The sequence below is a fragment of the Verticillium dahliae genome, genomic scaffold, assembly GCF_000150675.1.
Source record: "Verticillium dahliae VdLs.17 supercont1.20 genomic scaffold, whole genome shotgun sequence".
NCBI classification, from domain to species: domain Eukaryota; kingdom Fungi; phylum Ascomycota; class Sordariomycetes; order Glomerellales; family Plectosphaerellaceae; genus Verticillium; species Verticillium dahliae.
In genome coordinates, this window is record NW_009276967.1 from 67,812 (window position 1) to 85,480 (window position 17,669).

The 17,669-nt window shown below is 56.9% G+C and overlaps 8 protein-coding genes across 8 annotated transcripts; 3 read left to right on the top strand and 5 right to left on the bottom strand.

Annotated features, from left to right (window-relative positions):
• Nucleotides 1–76: 76 nt before the first annotated feature.
• Nucleotides 77–981, top strand: VDAG_08316 (uncharacterized protein; the record flags this gene model as incomplete). The annotated part of the gene is made up of 3 exons (XM_009660041.1): nt 77–381; nt 578–602; nt 727–981. 3 exons carry the CDS (start codon nt 77–79, stop codon nt 979–981), a joined length of 585 nt encoding a protein of 194 aa, XP_009658336.1.
• Nucleotides 982–2,243: 1,262 nt separating this feature from the next.
• Nucleotides 2,244–3,498, top strand: VDAG_08317 (cation efflux family protein family; the record flags this gene model as incomplete). Its single annotated transcript, XM_009660042.1, has 2 exons — nt 2,244–2,342; nt 2,401–3,498. The coding sequence occupies 2 exons, from the start codon at nt 2,244–2,246 to the stop codon at nt 3,496–3,498; spliced, it is 1,197 nt and encodes a 398-aa protein (XP_009658337.1).
• VDAG_08318 (msp1) lies at nt 2,887–6,774 on the bottom strand (the record flags this gene model as incomplete). The annotated part of the gene is made up of 3 exons (XM_009660043.1): nt 2,887–4,305; nt 4,365–6,398; nt 6,477–6,774. The coding sequence occupies 3 exons, from the start codon at nt 6,772–6,774 to the stop codon at nt 3,866–3,868; spliced, it is 2,772 nt and encodes a 923-aa protein (XP_009658338.1). The 3' UTR covers nt 2,887–3,865.
• A 751-nt stretch (nt 6,775–7,525) lies between these two features.
• VDAG_08319 (Dug3p) lies at nt 7,526–9,342 on the top strand. The gene is made up of 4 exons (XM_009660044.1): nt 7,526–7,706; nt 7,772–7,867; nt 7,929–8,673; nt 8,727–9,342. Exons 1-4 carry the CDS (start codon nt 7,692–7,694, stop codon nt 9,269–9,271), a joined length of 1,401 nt encoding a protein of 466 aa, XP_009658339.1. The 5' UTR covers nt 7,526–7,691; the 3' UTR covers nt 9,272–9,342.
• Nucleotides 9,343–10,174: 832 nt separating this feature from the next.
• VDAG_08320 (uncharacterized protein) lies at nt 10,175–10,876 on the bottom strand (the record flags this gene model as incomplete). Its single annotated transcript, XM_009660045.1, has 1 exon — nt 10,175–10,876. The coding sequence occupies one exon, from the start codon at nt 10,874–10,876 to the stop codon at nt 10,175–10,177; it is 702 nt and encodes a 233-aa protein (XP_009658340.1).
• A 1,421-nt stretch (nt 10,877–12,297) lies between these two features.
• On the bottom strand, nt 12,298–13,247 carry VDAG_08321 (cystinosin; the record flags this gene model as incomplete). Its single annotated transcript, XM_009660046.1, has 2 exons — nt 12,298–12,973; nt 13,060–13,247. 2 exons carry the CDS (start codon nt 13,245–13,247, stop codon nt 12,298–12,300), a joined length of 864 nt encoding a protein of 287 aa, XP_009658341.1.
• Nucleotides 13,248–13,634: 387 nt separating this feature from the next.
• VDAG_08322 (uncharacterized protein) lies at nt 13,635–14,571 on the bottom strand (the record flags this gene model as incomplete). The annotated part of the gene is made up of 2 exons (XM_009660047.1): nt 13,635–14,150; nt 14,503–14,571. 2 exons carry the CDS (start codon nt 14,569–14,571, stop codon nt 13,635–13,637), a joined length of 585 nt encoding a protein of 194 aa, XP_009658342.1.
• A 624-nt stretch (nt 14,572–15,195) lies between these two features.
• Nucleotides 15,196–17,474, bottom strand: VDAG_08323 (calcium-binding mitochondrial carrier protein Aralar1; the record flags this gene model as incomplete). The annotated part of the gene is made up of 3 exons (XM_009660048.1): nt 15,196–15,927; nt 16,006–17,199; nt 17,286–17,474. 3 exons carry the CDS (start codon nt 17,472–17,474, stop codon nt 15,196–15,198), a joined length of 2,115 nt encoding a protein of 704 aa, XP_009658343.1.
• Nucleotides 17,475–17,669: the final 195 nt, after the last annotated feature.

Below are 17,669 nucleotides of genomic sequence, written 5' to 3' on the forward strand. Positions count from 1 at the left end.
TGTTCGGCAAGTGCTGTGTCTTGGCCAACAGGGTCACCGAATTTCACAGGCCGATAGACTTGAGCCCCCCGACACAATGCAGACGCGTCCATCACCTATCGACTGTGACTATTGTTTGTTGTCATTGCCGCTGCCGCTGTTTCTGCCGTCCAAGTACATTTTCATCCACGTTCATCCAGCGGCTTCGTTGCCGATTGGTACTCGCGCCGCCGATTTGCCGCTCCGAACCCTCACAGCGCTTACGAGGTCCAGCCACATCGTCAGGGGCGGCGTCAGGCCAAGTAAAGATCCCGCCCTCTGGAACCAACTGCCATGCTGTGCGCTCGCTCTGGCCTCGTTCCAAGTGTTGCGTTGTGCACAATGTTTGTTTAGATATCCACGGTAGGTTTTCAGTATCCGCCGAGTTCTGCATCCTGCCGCCCCTTCCATCTCCTTGGTTGGATTCATGCTCAATCGCCACTTATCTTTGCATGTCGGAAATATTTCATGCCCACCCAAGCCACAACCACCCAAACCCATGCCATTATACATGTCAATATGATGAGTGCTGGGTAGTACCCCACGATGGGTAACGTAGGATCATCTTCCAGCTCGGGAGGCGCGTAAGGTGTTGTGCCCACATCCCATGCCCAGCTCCAGACGCCCAGGCACGATCCCATACCTACCACGAAAACAACCCACGTCACGGCCAGCACGACCCAGCCCCACCACTCCGTATCGGAGTAGTCCCAGTCCGAGTCGGCGGCTGGTACGGGCGTACTCGCCATGCCGCTGTACGCCAGAGGAGACCTTCTCCGGAGAGGTTGCTCACCCGCTCGACTTCCAAAGTACGAGTCTGAACCAGATGAAAGTGAGGGGTCTGACTCAGGTCGCGACGTTGCAAGGCTGCAGTTCGACATGTGCGGGAGATCATCCTCATCTGTCGTCGAGTTGGTGGAGCGAGTAGGGCTGGCAACGTTCAGCTCGACTTCGGGAGCTTGAGGGGATCTCAGTGATGGCTTTGGGACATGAGACTCGCTTGTCTTGTTCGTGGTGACTTCACCCAAGCTGTATGGTAGCATGGTGGCGTCTGTTACCCTGAGTCCTAGAGCAGAATGCTCAGACGTCAAATCGGCCGCTGGACTTGCCGCCTCCGGCCTGCGACTGGTAGCATGACCAATATCGATCGTGAGTTGCTTCGCGTCTCGGCGCTCTCGTTGTGCCCCTCTGCCGAGCAAAGCAACCTTTCTAAGGGAGCCAGTTCGGCGACGTGATTTTTGCTGCTGCACGATAGTGCCCATGGCGCGAGGTGAGGAGGAGTCTGAGGTAACCCCTTCGCCGTCTCCTTCATGCCTCGTCCTGGCATCCGACGCTGTTGGTTTCATAAACGATAACTTGGAGAAAAGACTAGCTCCAGAGCCGGAACGTCGGTGGGAGCTGGCAACGAGTGAATGTCCTGGATCCTTGCGATGAGCGGACGTTGGGTGGTTCTCAGCCCCCTTTGCCGAGCCTGGCCCAAACTCTTCGCCATCGATGGGATGTTCCATATATGTGAACCAAACTGGAAGGGTTGGCGCGTTGTGAGGCCTCCTGATGTTGAAGAAAACAGATTGGGTTGTCGTCTATCAGTGGGTCGGAATCGAGTGAACAAGTAGTATTGACGTGAATCTGGCACTTTCGAGACGCAAATCGGCCGAAGGCGACGCGGTTATCTTGATGTCGCTGACTAAGCTGCCGAACGAAAACAGGCAAGGTACCTATCCAGTGTAGCTAGAGTCAAGCTCATGAATAGGAGCGAGCAGTGAGAGAGCAAACCTCTAGGCCATCTATTTTCGATTGTCAAGCAGCGTGTTTTGAATTCACGCAAGGCAAGGCAAACACCCCTGAGAACGACAACGTGCTTTGCTATCGATTTCGAAATTGCCCAATGCAGTCATAAGGATGGAACCAAAGTCAACGACCCCTGTGTAAGTTGACAGCCACACTTGCCTGTTTGGATCTTAGCATGGAACATGGGCGCGTCGTCAGAACAGCCAGATAGTCGTTGACAAGGCCTCTTGCATCTCTCCAACCACGTAACAAAAACAAGTCTCATGCGCAGCTGTGGCCTCAATTCGAGCGCATGCTTGGGCTACGACACCGGCGCCCCCTGACTGGCAAGCCTATGCTACCGCGTGGTCAATAGAAGACCCGGGGCGGCTTTTCTACCATCTGCTCTGTATCGCATCCTTCACTTCGCATTCCACCCCCCTCCTCCTCCAACCATGGCCGACCTAGACCAATCTGTCGACGACAGGCCACCGACCACTGCCAGCCCGTTCAATTTCCAGACACAAACTATTTCGACGTCGCCTGTCAAGTCGGTGAGCAACACGCGACGCGTATCTTGACCAGTGACACGATGCTGACGACAGCAATCAGAACATCGGACAGCGTCGTGGGCATCGCTACAAACATAGCTCCATCTCGACCCAGCATCAGATCTTCAAGGAGCCACCGCAACGGCCGCCTCCCGTTCTGCCCGCTTCGCTCCCGATACCGACACTGAAAGACGCTCGCGAGCGCATGACAACCGAACAATGGCATAGTCTATACTGGTCACTCTGTCATCATGCCGTGGCCTCCTTCCTCTTCTTCCAGTCCAAAGGTTCGCTGGGCATCATGGCGCTCTCCCATCTTGTCTTCTTCGATGCTGGCAGTGCCCTCATCTGCGTTGCCGTCGATGTATTGGGCAACTTTGAGGTCTGGCGCCGCAGCAGCATTCGTCATCCCTTTGGCCTCGAGCGCGCCGAGGTTATCGCTGGCTTCGCCATGTCCATTTTCCTTCTCTTTGGAGGTTTCGACCTGGTGTCCCATGGACTGAAGCACTGGCTCGAGAGCAAAGGCGGCCATGAACCGCATCACGACCACAGCCACGACTACGTCCCTACGGGCGAGGTTGAGTGGGTTGCTGGTGCAGCAGTCATCAGCACGCTGGTCTCGACTTATTGGGTCAAAAACCACGCACGAATCGCCAGGATCATGCGCGCCTCATGGCTGTCTGTGATCTCCCACCATTTTAGCAACGTCTTCCACGTCTTGACCATCTTCTTTTCGACCTTGGTACTCCTCTTGCCGCTGCTACCAGGAGATCCCATCTTCTGGGATCGGACGCTGTGCGCTGCCATCGCATGTGCCATGTTCGTCTTCGGTGCTCAGCTTGGCACAGCTCAAGCCTCCATGCTGCTCATGGCCTACCGCGGCACCAAGAGCACGGATGGGGTTTCTTCCGTCATGAAGGAGATTGAGGCGGAGCCGAACATCACACGAGTCGACGAGGCACAATTTTGGCAAGTACACTACGGACTGTGCATGGCCAATCTGAAGATTTCCGTCCCGAGGGGATGCGATGAAGGAACCATCAGTAAGCTGCGAAGTCGAATTTCGTCGCTCATCCAGAACCGCCTCGGTGAGGGCTATGGGCGGGGCTCTAGTTTGCGATGGGAGGTAACCATCCAGACCAGCATTGACCCGAATTAAAACTTGGAGGTGTTGGGTCGCGGAAAAATATGGCGCCTGGCGTTACACACACGTTCTCACGCATCGAGTTGGACGGCTTCGTACGCTCAGTGTAATGACAAGAATAAATAAGAATCGAGCAGGGTATCCATATACCTTAGTAAACATTGATCCTTCGCGAAATCGCAGGAAAACCTGCCAAGGCTACACAGAAAACCGACCAATCTTGTCCTCCCTTTGTAGGAAACAAATCCGCGCTGTGTTGGGTCAGGGGGGTGACGGACTTTCAATCACCACTCACCACCACGACGTCCAAAGACTCCATGAACACCTTTAAACGCCTGTAGCGTATGTGCTGCCGCATTCGTAACGGCATGACGTGATCTTCTCAGAACAGACCCCATCGGCCCCTTTCCTTCTCCTTCTCCTCCTTTTTCCCTCCCAGCTTCCTCTCTCGCTCACGGCCTTCCATCTGTCTCAAACTCTCCATCTTATCGAGGACGAGCTCGAGCAATTCCTTGCGCTGAATCACTTCCAGGTGATGCTTGATCTTGGGATCTTCACGGGCGAATTGCTCGATTTGCTCGTCACTCAGGTGTCTTCCGAGTCGGAGATCTAGCTCTCGAGGGAAGTTGTAGTAAAACTCGGACAGAAGCTCGACGTTGAGGAAGAGGACCGCCGTCGACGCAAGCTTTGTCGCTACAGCATCAAGGAATACCTCAGGGCAGTAGTACTTGTTTTTCAAGTCGGCGCACTGTTTCGACTTGACTGCCATAAGACGCATCTTGATGATGTCTGCGCGATCCCGCAAGAAGGCAGCCTCCCGCCCTGTTGGATTTTCGTCAGCCATCATACGTTATGTGCCGATAGGAGCAAGTCAGACGTACCTTTAGCGAGCAGAGCTGCACTGAAGCCTCCTGCACCGCTACGCCCATCTCCTTCCACGACAATGTCTCCTTTCCGCGCCTTGTCCACGAAAGTCATGACCTCTTTGAGTTTCCTCCTACCGCCCACAGTGTTCTCAATCCCCTTGAGGGCTGTTTCGCAATCCTGCAGTTCAGTCTTCAGGACGACGCTTGCATGCTCTCTCCCTTTGCTCCATTCTCGCTCCTCAATATCGATGTCGAACTTGAAGGGTTTGATGCTGTTCTCCACCTGGTCACTCGTGCTGTAGAAGCGCTCATTCAGAATGGTCGATGCGGCCTCGGAGATGGCTTGTCGCGCAAATGGGTGGCTGGCAAAGGACGACTTGCCAATGAGGCGATCTATCTGGGATTGAAGAGATGACGCCACAACCGTCGTGCCTAGACGGCCAACACCCAGCTTGGTGAGCGCAGAGGTGGATGCATCAAGTTGACGGCGCCAGTATAGAGAGTTGGCATCTGCCTTGGGAAGGTCGGCTAGATTGTCCGGCTCAAGACGTGCGGGAGACAGATCCGAAATAGGCTTATTCCAGTAGCGAGCAGCCAGCAGGTCAAGAACCTTTTGGTCCAATTCGCGTTTGAGGACTTCGTGCATTTGTGTTCTGCCGAAACTTTCCGAGAACTGCTTGAAGGAATGCTTGAAAGCGTCGAGGCTCTCTGCCAAGTATGATTCGGCCGACAGAGGCCTGTCGTTGTACTGGACCTTAAATTCATACGTGGCTTCTTCCAGCTCCTGCCGGATGGCATCGCTGGTGGTTTGCAGGCTGGCAGACATGGTTTGCTCCAGAACAGTCATGAGTTTCTTCCTCAATGTCACAGTACCCACGCTCAGACCGCCGTCTTCCCCAAATTCTAGAGGATGAGAAGAGAAGAAAGCATTCTCGTTTTTGGAGATAGCTGATTGGAGGTTACTTGGGCCCGCACGAAACAGGCCGGTGGCCTGGGGAGCTTTCGATACGACGCCGACATATCCCAGGCGAAGGGGGTATTGCTTGTCCGTCAGTATCGCGGCGCCGCGGGAGGCTTCGACGAGATCCATCTTGGTAATGACACCAATGGTGCGCTCACCCCTTGGGTCTACCCGGCGACTGGCGCGAAGCGCGGTGGAGTTGGCCAGATCGACATCAGCAGCAGAAATGGCGAGGATGACATTCGGGGCTTGAATGTACTTGTCGCATAATTCTGATATCCTCTGCTTCAGCTCCAAAGGCTGATCATGGCCAACCACCTGAATGTAGCCGGGCAAGTCTATCAAGGAGAGATCTGGCACATGGGGGGAGTAGACCGTGAGATGGATGGGATCGTCGGAGACGCATTGCGAGTCGGGGACAGCTAGATTGAGCTCTGTCAATGTCCTTTGAATGGACGAAAAGTCCGTGATGCGTCGAAGACCAAGGTCGGGAAATTCGCCATACTCGGCAGCAGAATCCGGAGTGTTGACAAGGGTGAGTTCTATTGGCCTCCGAGTGACCATATTAGAGCCTTTTGGTAGGAATTCGTGTCCAACGAGAGCTTCGAGGACTGAACTCTTGCCAGAGGACTGTGATCCGATGACGACAATGGAGGGCAGGGTCAGTGTGCTCGACTGCCCGACCTTTTGTAGCATGTTCCGGATTTCAATCATCTTCTTCGTCAGGAGCATCATCTGGTCATCCTTGGCGGCCTCGCCAGGGTCTCGCGGGTCTTCTTCATCGTTCTTGTCGTAGCCATAAGCAGCTGCGGAGGCTCCGACGGCAACGGCAGCTCCGGCTTTGCTCTTGTGTGGCGGTTCTCCTCCTGGTCCACCAGAATTGCCGCCGTCTTGTCCCGTGCCTATATCTTCGTGGATTCGGAGGACTTTTTGTAGCCACTGCGGAGTCTCAAATTGATCCTTCGTGTTCTCCCAACCGCGCTTGGTTTGGTCGACGATATCTTTTGCGCTTCCAAATAAGCTGGTTGCTGTTTCAGATACACCGTCGGCTGTCCTGGTAGCCAAGTCCCACGCATTGTTGCTTAGTTCTGCCAGGTAGCAAGCATTAGCGAAAGAAACAATTCAAGTGACAGCTGCGACGACGAGCGTATGCAGGGTATACGTACGCGTAGCCTGATATTGGACCCATGCGAATGTACCGATGGCGAGGCCACCAAACATGGCAGGGATGCGGGCAAACTTGACGACGAGCTTGGGGAGGAAGCGGGCGAAGGAGGCATTGCGAACAATTACGGCGTTGTGAAAAGCGTTGCCTGAGAACCACATGCGCCGGCGTGTCGCTCGGACGGCGGCATCGGCGCGAAGCAACCCACCCGCTGGGAGGCGATGGTATTGTCGAACCGTCTGTATGGCGGCGCGTCGCGTCAAAGGCGACAGCCCCGTGGCAAGGAGCCGTCCGCTCATGCTGCCGGTAGAGCGTTGCACGTCGTGTGTGTTTGTGGCATGCAGGAGGCTGAGGATCCAGGAGGGTGGAAAAAGCGGCCAAAGTGGTGACTGTTAACAATGTTGTCTGTGGCGTCGTTGCTGGTGTCGGCAGAGGGGAAAATGTCGTCGGTGGTCGGATCATGCAAATAAGACAGGCCCTGCACGTACGAGGCTCGTCATTGCTGTACATGGTACTCCAGGATCGTGGCGGTGGACCTGGCATCAGGCACGTTCCCACTTGCCATAAGGTACCGAATGCACTTAACCCACCATAATAGTGGGGTTGGCTGCCTTGTCACTGGCGTGGCGCACTCCGCTCGACCTCGGATTATTGGACAGGGCAGCTTCACAGCTTGGGCATCTTCTGACGCAGTAAGAGGCCAGGCCGTCTTGCAGGCATGCAAGACGGCCCGCTGGTTGCACCAACTACTCCATATCGCCGCCGCCCTTCAACGTGGTGATAGGCATAGTCGTTGAAAGCGTAGCACGCATTGACTCATCCTGTTCAACCTCTCCAAGCATCAGACCCAGTTCCCTAAGGCGCCTTGCACATGGTCCTGTATGTGTCTTGTCTCGATTCTTTTCCCACCAGGATCGGGAGCACTCTAGACCGCCGACCACAGAGGACCCAGCTCGTTAATATTGTTGCCACTGTGCCACGCTCCGTTCCTATGCTACTTGATTGCGCCATTCGCACAGGATTGACGACGAGTGTTGTCATATGACACGCGACGAACTCCCTTCACAACACAACACGTATTCTGAAGCTATTTCCCATTTTGCACGTTGCTAAACCCAAACCTACGACTTGCGCAGTAGTGTGCTCAGACTGTCATCCCAACTCGACGGTGCCTCGGATCGGATCAGCAGAGCACCACCCCCTTCCCTTTCCCGCGATGTGCCGGTTCTTGGTAAGACGCAGAGTTCTGTCCGGCGACCGCTCAATGAGAGACTCTGGCTGACAGGGCCCACTCAGATGTATCGCGGCAGCGACGAGATCCTCCTCTCAAAGTTGATCCTCGATCCAACCCACTCGATCCTGAAACAGTCATTCGACTCCCGTCTACGACTGGTAGGACTGACTATCACCTCCCTGAATTTGCTCACAGTTTCTGACCGCGCTATCGCAACAGGATACCCGACGCGGACAGAACAATGCCGATGGCTTTGGCATTGGCTGGTACACCGATCCCAAGCTCGGCCAGGCCCCGTGCCTCTTCACTTCGACGATACCTGCCTGGAACTGCACCAACCTCCAACGGATCGCCTCGAAGACAGCTTCGCGCCTTGTCTTTGCCCATGTACGCGCTACCACCGAGGGTTCGCTCAGCGAGGACAACTGCCACCCGTTCTGCCATGGCAGCCTGATGTGGATGCACAACGGTGGCCTCGGCGGCTGGAAGCATATCAAGAGAAGGCTCGCAGAAAGACTAGCAGACAAATGGTACTTGGGTGTTTGCGGAGGAACCGACAGCGAGTGGGCATTTGCACTGTTCCTCGACACACTCCAGAGGATGGGTCACGACCCGAGCTCGCAACCGCATGGCGGTTTTGGGCCGACCGTCTTGAGAAAAGCCATGTTGAAGACGATTGCGCTGATCAACGAGCTGATCGACCAGATCCCGGACAGTGTCATTCAGGCTGAGAACGTCGACACCCGGAGCCTCCTCAACTTCGCCGTCAGCGATGGTCACAGCATCATATGCACTCGGTATATCAGCAGCGCCACGGACGAAGCTGCCAGCTTGTACTATTCCTCTGGGACCGAGTGGGAGAAACGCACAAGCTCCCCAGATGACAGGAACTATCAAATGGAACGTCGAGACAAAGGCGCCGACATTGTCTTGGTTGCCAGCGAGCCCTTGACCTTCGAAAGGGGTATTTGACCCTCTCCATTCCGTTGGGTCTGCTTACTGACGCGGCATTTCCAGAGAACTGGGTGAATGTGCCGACCAACTCGGTGCTCACCATACACAACCAGACAGTGATGGTGCATCCCATTGTCGACGAATATTTTGACCGGAGTCCCTACCACGTCCGCTCCAGCGCGTTCGTCCAAGCTAGGGGTCTGACCGCCAACGAAAAAGCCTCGGCACACCTGAGCCCTTCTGTCTCTGCCCTGGTGCCGAGCCCCGAAGCACAGAGGAAGGCGATGCTAGGCCCTGCGGTTCCTCTAGGCGTTACTCGGAAGAGCGACCCCGTCAGTGCTTCAGGCAAGACCAGGCCTGCGAGTGGCCTTCACGAAGCATCTACACCGAGCGACGCGCGGTCCATCTTGACGTTGTCCAGCAGCCAAAGTACCACATCACGTCCACAAGTGCAGGGTAATATCAAGGTGAAACGGAAGACGTTGGACGTCTCTGAGCAAGCTCCAACAGAAGTGGACAGTGACCCCGATACAGCAGAACAGCCGGGTCAGGGGATCGGGCATCCCAATAAGCTGTCAAGGTTCTTTCCAGAACTGACGATGAACTAGTGCGTTGGTCTTCGGTGCTTGGGTTTTGGGGGCTTGAAAATGCCAAGTGTCTAGTGGCGGGTTTACTTGCTACAGAGGTGACTTGATCCTGCAGTGAACTGTGATGGTTCGCCTGGATACCTACTTCAGCGTTGTGATACACGTATGTTATCACCTATTTGGTGTGACCGTTCATCCGAATGGCTTCCGCCGGGGTCCTTGCCACCGCGCCCATGGCACACTGTTACTCTTCCTTACTTCATGGTTGACCAGCGTCCCAGGTCCGTGGAAGTGGGGGCTCGAGGCTGTTGGAGGACTCCAGCCTGAGTCCTCACAGCATGTGACAGGTGGCCGAACCTAATGGAATGGACTTAATTTGACTGCGTTGCGCAAAGACCGAGCTTCACCACGCCTGCCTTGTCCTCAGGGATGATTGTCTCCCAGCCAACTTCTACGTCTCCCGGCCAAATTCTACGCGATAGCCTCGCTCCATGATATAAATAGATCTTGCCGAAATCTAAGTCGTATTGACGGTAGTTGACCCGCTCATGAGGGGCTACCGGAGTCGCTATAATAAGGTACGTAATCGTTGTGCTTGCAGCTCGAGCTGAGTGTGACCAGCAGCGGTCCCAATCTGCTGCTGCAGCACGTTGCTCACCATGGTATACTGTTCTCGCGTTCTCTCGCCGTGCAGCCGACGACCATTATCAGATCCTCGGATCTCTATAAGACTGATCCTCTCGCATCCATCATGTTCTGCCAACCCCACGCGATGAAAAGTGCGACTTGTGCTGAGTGGATTTCCAGCCAGCATTGATAGTTGAGGGCAGGCTGGGTGTAAGAACTGCAACCCCAATGACAGTCCTGCGCGAGGCGTCGACGGGCCAATTCACCACAGCTGATTTGTTGATGGAGGCCTGCTCCTCAGGCGCCCGCTGCCGCCTGATGTGCCTCGTATGGAGCGTCAGCCTCTGAGACGATGCTCGGATCAACGTGGTAGAGCTTGGCCGGGTGCTGCTTCAGATCGAGCTGCTCCTTCATGGTGGGCTGGTCGTCCAGCGTGCCGGCGCAAGACTCGTCGACCAGAGTCGCACTACTGGCTCTGCTGCGCGTGGTCACGCTGTCCTCGCCGCGAATGTCGCTGACGATGGTCACGTCCCAGAACTTGACGTCGAGGAGGTAGTCCATCCGCTTGTGCAGGCGCGTCAGGTCGTCGTCGGGCCCGTACTTGAGCGCCCACATGATTCTGCCGTATTCCTCGGCGAACTCGACCACCCACTGTATCTCCTCGACCTGTTCGGTCCGTGACTTCTCCACACGCCGGTCCACCCAGTCCTCCCTGAACCGGTAGCTGTCGAGGAACAGGTTCTTCTGTTGGTCGGGCAGGTCGTCGTCCTGAAGAATGGCCCGCTCGTCGTCCTCGGCCCTCTCGGCGCGCCGGCGCTCGTTCGTGTCCCAGTGCCGCGTGTGACATTCCTCGCAACGCCACTTGTAGTGTATGTGGGCCATGACCTCCTGCTCGGAGGGCGCGCAGATGACGGAGCTGCAGTCGCTGGTGCAGTGTATCTTCCACAGCTGCTTGTGGTCGCAGCCTCCGTAGGAAAGAAATGCCAGGCAGCACGGCATCCTGACCCAGACAGCCGCAAAAGAAGCGCGTGATGGACCTTGGCGAACCGCAGAGTACCGGAGCACGTCTTTGAGAGCCTCGCAGGGAGTGCGGGAGTGGGAAAGAGGGTGGTGCGTCCTAGGCGGGAGTGATTTCTGACATCAAATATACCAAGGGCCGTATTGGATAGAAGGAAAGAGCGATGCAGTGCCTGACATCGATCACACCCATCCTACTGCGATGGGCTGGAAATTGGTACACCATAAAATCCCACTTCACTGCTTTTGTGAAGTACTCGTATTGTGGAAGTTTCAGGACGTCAGGTGCCAGCATTGGGTATTTGTTTGTTGAAGGCGGAGGGACACTTCACGCTGGCGAGGGAAGTGCAGGCATGAAAGCGCTAGAGTGAGTGTTCAATGCTGCATATATACTTTACACCAAGATACGTCAACGCAGGTAAGCTATCGTGGGGAGCATGCTGTGGCGGTGGCTGCGTATTATAGCGCCATGTAACGATGCCAACCTCCTCCCTGGCTTCGAGAGATCATCGTCGTTTTCGTATATGCTCACCGGGTGTTCCCAGTCGGGACTGATAGAAGAACAACACGACAAATGGGTTTGCCGTCTTCCGAGGAAGACGCCCTCTAGAGAAGGACGCCACGGGCGTAAGGACGGATAGACAGCAGCTTTTCATTTGTTGGCGCCATTTGACTTCATCGACGCAGAATGGTGTGGCAACCCAGCACACGCCAACCGCATCACATTCGGCTGTGGCCATCGCCAGAGGCAAAAGAGCGCAGGCCCATCGCATGGATTCAGTCGGATGAAGGCTATGTCCTGGAAGTACAGGCAGGGCGTGCAGAAGGGCCGATGAATCGAACTTTGCTAGTCCGCCGGGTTCAGGACTCAGCAGTTCAGACGGCGACGTTACTTGCAACATCTGGCGCATAGCCAGCAGCATGTGCGCCCGCCCCAGTCGAGGGCAGCGTGATGTCCGCCACATGCTGACATTCATCGTCAGGGAGAAGGTGATTGCTCACAAGAAATAAGTCTAATGTCAACATCATGCCACTTTCTACGGCCGCCGATCAAGGAACATGATCTTCAGGCTATCGCTCGAGGCCTAGAAAGACAACGCTGCGGCCAGCGCTTTCTGCCAACCGCCACGTCGTCAACGACTCGAATGAACAACACAGGGTTGGATCAACGAGGCTACCCGTACACCGACAAAAGCACCCGTCAACCCTATAGACTATACCTCTGAAGGGAATTTCTCGCGATGCGGCGAGTGGGTGAGCAGCGCAGTGGTATATGACTTGAGCTGACTGCATGTCCATTCAACGGTGATGTATGTAGATAGGAGAAGATCGGAGTAGTACTACGGTCCGCCGTCCACAACTTGAAGGCCGGTTTCTCAAGCTCTAAAGTAAGGGTATCCACGCTAGTCCAGCCTCTGGTGTTCCTCGTCGCCCTGCAGCAGGGCAGATCCTTCTGCCGACTTGCTGGCTGGCACACGATAGAGCACATAATGCTGGGTCATGAAGATCAGGTCGTAGATCATGGACACGTTGCCGAGGGCAAACTTGACGGGGTTGCCCGTGATGCCAGACCAGTCGCGCTGCAGGTACGAGTCGATGCCCTGCTGAGAGCAGGACAGGAGGCCGCCGACAAAGTCCAGGAGGATCTGCAGGATGGACCAGCCCTTGGTCGACTTGTTCCTGTAGTTGGTGACGACCTGGGGCGTGTACTTGATGAGAGTGACGACGAGCTTGACGTAGGACACGGCATAGACAACGTCGAGCGCACACCAGGCGTACTGCGGGTCGCCGGGCTGGGCGGAGGCGACGATGAGCGAGACGGACGCGACGCCGACAATGCAGCCAAAGGCGATGCCGAGGATGAAGCGGCTGGGGCGGTTGCCTGGGCTGGGGGTAAAGCCCAAACCTTGGGCCAGTACTGGCTCGTCGTGATGACGGACAGGAGGAAGCCGTGCGCCGCAAAGGTTATGTCGTTGAAGGCGACGGTCGGGTGTAGGCCATGGTTTCGTGCCGCGTACTGCTGACGGACGACGGGCGAATAGAAGAGCGCCGCGTTGGAAACAAAGTAGGCGAGGAAACCTGTCGTTCAGAGGAGTCCGTCAGCCAAGGTTCGTCACGGCGCGTGCCCCGAGGCCGCGCGAACAGTCCTCAAGAACAAGACACACAAGACAGGCGCGAGGTGAGGTGCGTGCATACCCAGGCAGTTGATCAGCGGGAAATCAACCGTCGTTCCAGCAGTGGTTTTCCTGCGATAGTTCAGGATGGACTGCGGATAGAACGATGCCGACCAGCAGAGGAAGTAGACCCAGCCGAACAGCTGGGAGACGACGACGAGGAAGCCGTCTCCAACCATGGCTGCGGCGTTGGACCAAAATGCGGCGTGATGCAGGGACCGGCGCCAAGGAGGGGAGGCAGTGTAAGGGGAGCGGTTCTGGAGCCCAAGTTGTGCTTCTGCGAGCGCCGATCAAAGCGGGGAGCCGATTGGTAGTACGTGTTGCTTTGACGTGTTTGAAGGCTGGAGATGATTACTTAAAGAGGACAGTTTGGAGGTCGAAGCCGCTCCGCTTTCCCCGCCTACCTACCTACCTAGGCAGGCTAGGGACCTAGGTACTTGGTGCCTACCAGGTGCCTACCAGGTGCCTAGATACCTCCTACCCAAGCTTGCCAAGGTTACCTAAGTAAGGACCCTCTCGAGACTCATGATACCACCCCAGGATGGTATCACATGGCCCAAAGCTCCTCACGCCAAGCACCCGTGTGTGTCGTGGCTCTCCATGACACGACGAAGCCACTGAACATAGTCCTCAAACCCCGTCGTGCTGCCGTAGATCCTCACGCGCCCGACGCCCCGGACGCCCTCAAACAACGTGAGCACGCCGTGATCCGCGCCGAGGAAGGCAGCCTGCCACACCTCGAGCGTCAGCTCGTCGACGCCCGCAAACGCCCGCGCCAGAGCCTCCCTGTCGTAGGCCGCGTCGCAGTCGAGCCGCACGCGCATGTGGTACCGCCGTATGCGCGCCGCCGCCGCCGCCTCCCTGACCGGCGGATACCCCACGCGGAGCCGGGGGAACGACGTGAGCATCGTCTGGTGCGCGAGAAAGGTGTTCTCCCCGTACAGCATGCCGACCGCCTCGGCGTGCGTCTGACGGCAGGCCGCCAGGATGGCCGTGTGCAGCAGCCGCGACGAGTGCGCGCCGAGGAGGTTGCGCGTCAGGGGCGGGTGCACGAGGAGGTGCCTGTAGATTTCCAATCGCATCTCGAGCGGGAGCCGGTGGAGAAACGGGCACGGCGACTCTGCTGTGCGACACGACATGCTGCTGTGAGATGTATGCCCGGCTCGGTGGTTGCCCGGCTCGGTGGTTGCAGTGTCTTGGCGCACAGGAGAGATACAACACGAACACTCAAGTCGTCTTCAAGCTGTGTTGTTTTAAGGTTTGGTCCTTCCATCCCAGCCAGGCCGGCTTATCACAGTCGTTCCATCGTCTGAGATGTCGTCGATTAGCACGCAAGACCCCCGCGCGGCATGGGCGCAAGTCAGACACGGGGTGAGGTCATGAGCCGATCTAAGCCTGATCCGTATCGGGGACTGGCAACAACCTCTGACGAACCAGCTTCGCCAGCTCCTGGGTTCTGTCGGCTCCATTGCCGCCAGCGCATGCGAAAACGGGGGAGGCCATGTTGTGTGTTGAACTGGGAAGGGCAACAATGAATAGTTGGTGGTCAGAGTCGTAAGAATCGTTTCTTTAGCCAATTGCCCAATTGCAACACCGGCTAGGCTATCTAATATGTCTCTCCGGGGACAGCATGCACCCAGGACAAGCGCCCCGGTCCCAAGGAGCAGCCCCCTATGTGAAGTCTATCACTTCTTTCGCCGGCATGGCCCGCCTGCCCATGTCGTGGTGCGTTGTTCTATAGGAAACGCAGTCTTGCAAAGGAACGGCTGGCCGCGGCGCAGACTCATGTCTACCCCTCCCGTCAAGTGGAACAACGGCGACAAGAAAGAAATAAACAAGTAAGAAACCCCACGAGAATTCGCATATGCTGCCGTAACGCCTGCAAAGAAACCAAAAACGACGGCGACCCTTTGGGAGGGGGTGGCAGCAGCCATGAATTCCCCGATCAATGCCCGTCGAGTCCCCGTCAACCCATCTTTATCCGCCCAGTCCACCGTCTCCTCGACAGACAACCTGCTCAACTACATGCCATGAATGCTGTACCGCGCGATACTACGCCATGCAAATACGACTGGAAAAGAATGCGCACTGCGAAGCTTCATGGGGGGCAAGCCTTGATACTACCGCTCACGACTTGCCGGCTCCGGACTGCATGACCGCCGGCAGCGTCTTCCACGTCTGCGCGCTCGGCATCTTGATCTTGCCAAAGTCCTCGTCAATGTCGAGGATGATCTTGAGCGCGTTGCGGCTGCGCGAGTAGGGGCTCGTATCGAGCTTCTCCTTCAACGTCGACACGGCATCCGCGACGCCCGTCGGGATCTTGAGCGACTCCGTCTTGCCAGGGTACGGCAGCGTGGTCTGCAGGACTTCGTACGCGGCCAGCGTGAAGCCGAACTGCGGCGAAGAACGGAAGATACGCGCCGGGCCACCCTTGAAGAAGGCCCTGAAGCCCTCCTCCTTCCAGATGGTCGAGGCAGCGTGTCGCAGACCCGTGTAGCTGGCCTCTCCCTTGCGCGCCTCGACCTGGAGACGTGTCTTGATGACGTCGCACGGCGTCGTCAGGTACGCAGCGGGCATGCCGGCGATGGCGCCCGCCGTCAGCAGCTGCAATACACCAAGCTTCTTGGTGGGCGACTCTCCGAACATGTCCTTCTTCAGGTGGCTGTACGTCGGGAAGTAAATGGCTGAGAAGGGCACGTCACGCAACAGACAGGCCGACGCGCCCTTGTATAGACCCACGAGACCGAGGTTGCGCACGATCCACATGGCTGACCTCTTCGGGGTGCCCTCCATCGTCTTGGCGACCTCACCTTGGATCTGGAGCCGAATCTTGACAATCTCGAGGGGGTTGGTGAAAACCTAGTAAAAAAAAAACCACAGCAGTCAGCGTTCTGCGTCGTCATGCACGGACAAAAATGATCAAAATCAAGTACTCACCACCTGACAGGCACCCGCCGTACCACCAGCGAGCACCTCCGACCCCCAGTAGATCTTGCCCTCCTTGTTGGTGAAGTACGTGCGGACAATGTCGTTGACGGTCAGCTTGATGGCCTTTTCTGGCGCCACACCAACGAGCTGCGGCAAGACACCAGAGTACAGGCCGCGCGGGCCCTCGTTACGCCAGACCTTTTGGAAGCAGTCGATCGAGTTCTTGTAGAGGCGCTCGCCGGGCCTGGCGCCTCGCTGGTTCTGCAGGCGCGTCTTGACGAGATCGATGGGATACACCATGAAGGCACCAAAGGCACCGGCGACACTGCCAAGCAGGAAGTTGTAGCTCGATTCCATCAGCTTCGCGACGGCGGCACCCGTGGCGCCTGCGGCCGCATCCGACACGCCGCGGTGCGGCGCGTCCTCCGTGTCGTAGAGCGGGTTCCTCCAGGATGGGTCGAGGACCTTGGCAAAGTCGGCGAGTCCGAGTCTGCCAGAGGGCTCGTCGAGGCTGGCAAAGTGGAAGAGAATGTCGGCCTCCATGGGCGTGAAGAGGGAGAAGCGGGTAATCTTGGCGGCCTGGTTCAGGAACTCGGTCCTCGTGATCTTGCCATCGGTGCTCTTGGCGACCGCGCGGCGGACGATCAGCTCGACGAGGTCCATCTCCTTGATCATGTTCTGGAAGGCGCGGACATTGGCGTAGGAAACCTTGCTGCCGAGGGTAATGTTGCACAGGCTGCTGAGGTTCTGGAGGAGATGGTCGGAGAGCTTGTGCTTGGACGTCTCCAGGATGATGCGCTCAAAGTCCCCCGGGTCGATGAAGCCGTCGCCGTCGCGGTCGAACTGCTGGAAGGCCTGACGGATGCGCTCACCCTGCAGACCGCGCAGCATCTGGGAGAATTGGGGGTAATCCATCTGGTGTCGCTTCTTCTTGCCGCCAATGTACAGCTTGGCCCACTCGCACTCCCAGTCGAAGGGGATGCTCGTCTCGCCCTTGTTCAGCTCGTACAGCTGGCGGAAGTCTTCGTACTTGACGCTGCCGGTCCTGGACACGTCGAAGAGGCGGAAAGCAATCTCGTACTCGGCATCGGGCTTCATCAGCAGGTTCTCGAAAGCAGCCCACTCGGACAGCGAGATGCGGCCGGCATCCTTGCGGTCGGCGACGCGGAAGAGAATGCCGTACTGTTCGCGTTTGATCTTGTGCTGCAGGCCATGAGAGGGCAGGTCAGCACGGTGGTCTTGTCGACGAGGGAAAGGGGGAGGAGGAGGGAGGCCATGGGGTGACTCACGTAGTCTTCTGTGGCAGGCGCGACGGCATTGACAAACTCATCGGGTCCCATGAAGAGCTCGCCCGTCTCGGCATCCTTGATAGCATTGGCGTGGAACCGGGACTTGGTCTGGCTGGACAGCTGCGTCGGCTCCTCCGCGCCGAGGAGGCTCTCCTTGACAGCCTCCTTGACAGCTGCTGCTTTGCTCATCTTGGCGGGTCGTGGCGACAAAGACGCACAATGGTCGAGGTTGATCGAGAAGCCAGGGTGAGGACAGAAATCAGTTCCTGGGTTGAGGCTGGAGCTCTCGTGATGTTCAGGTGAAAGACCGAGAACCGAGGACCGAGAGCTGTCGACAAAGTATAGTAGTCTTGTGCGGGGTCGCGGCGGGACTGATTTCCGGGG

Coding starts and splice junctions, on each gene's coding strand:
- VDAG_08319 (XM_009660044.1), top strand. Junction 7,868..7,928: donor TCGACTCCCGTCTACGACTG/GTAGGACTGACT, acceptor CTATCGCAACAG/GATACCCGACGCGGACAGAA. Junction 8,674..8,726: donor GCCCTTGACCTTCGAAAGGG/GTATTTGACCCT, acceptor CGGCATTTCCAG/AGAACTGGGTGAATGTGCCG.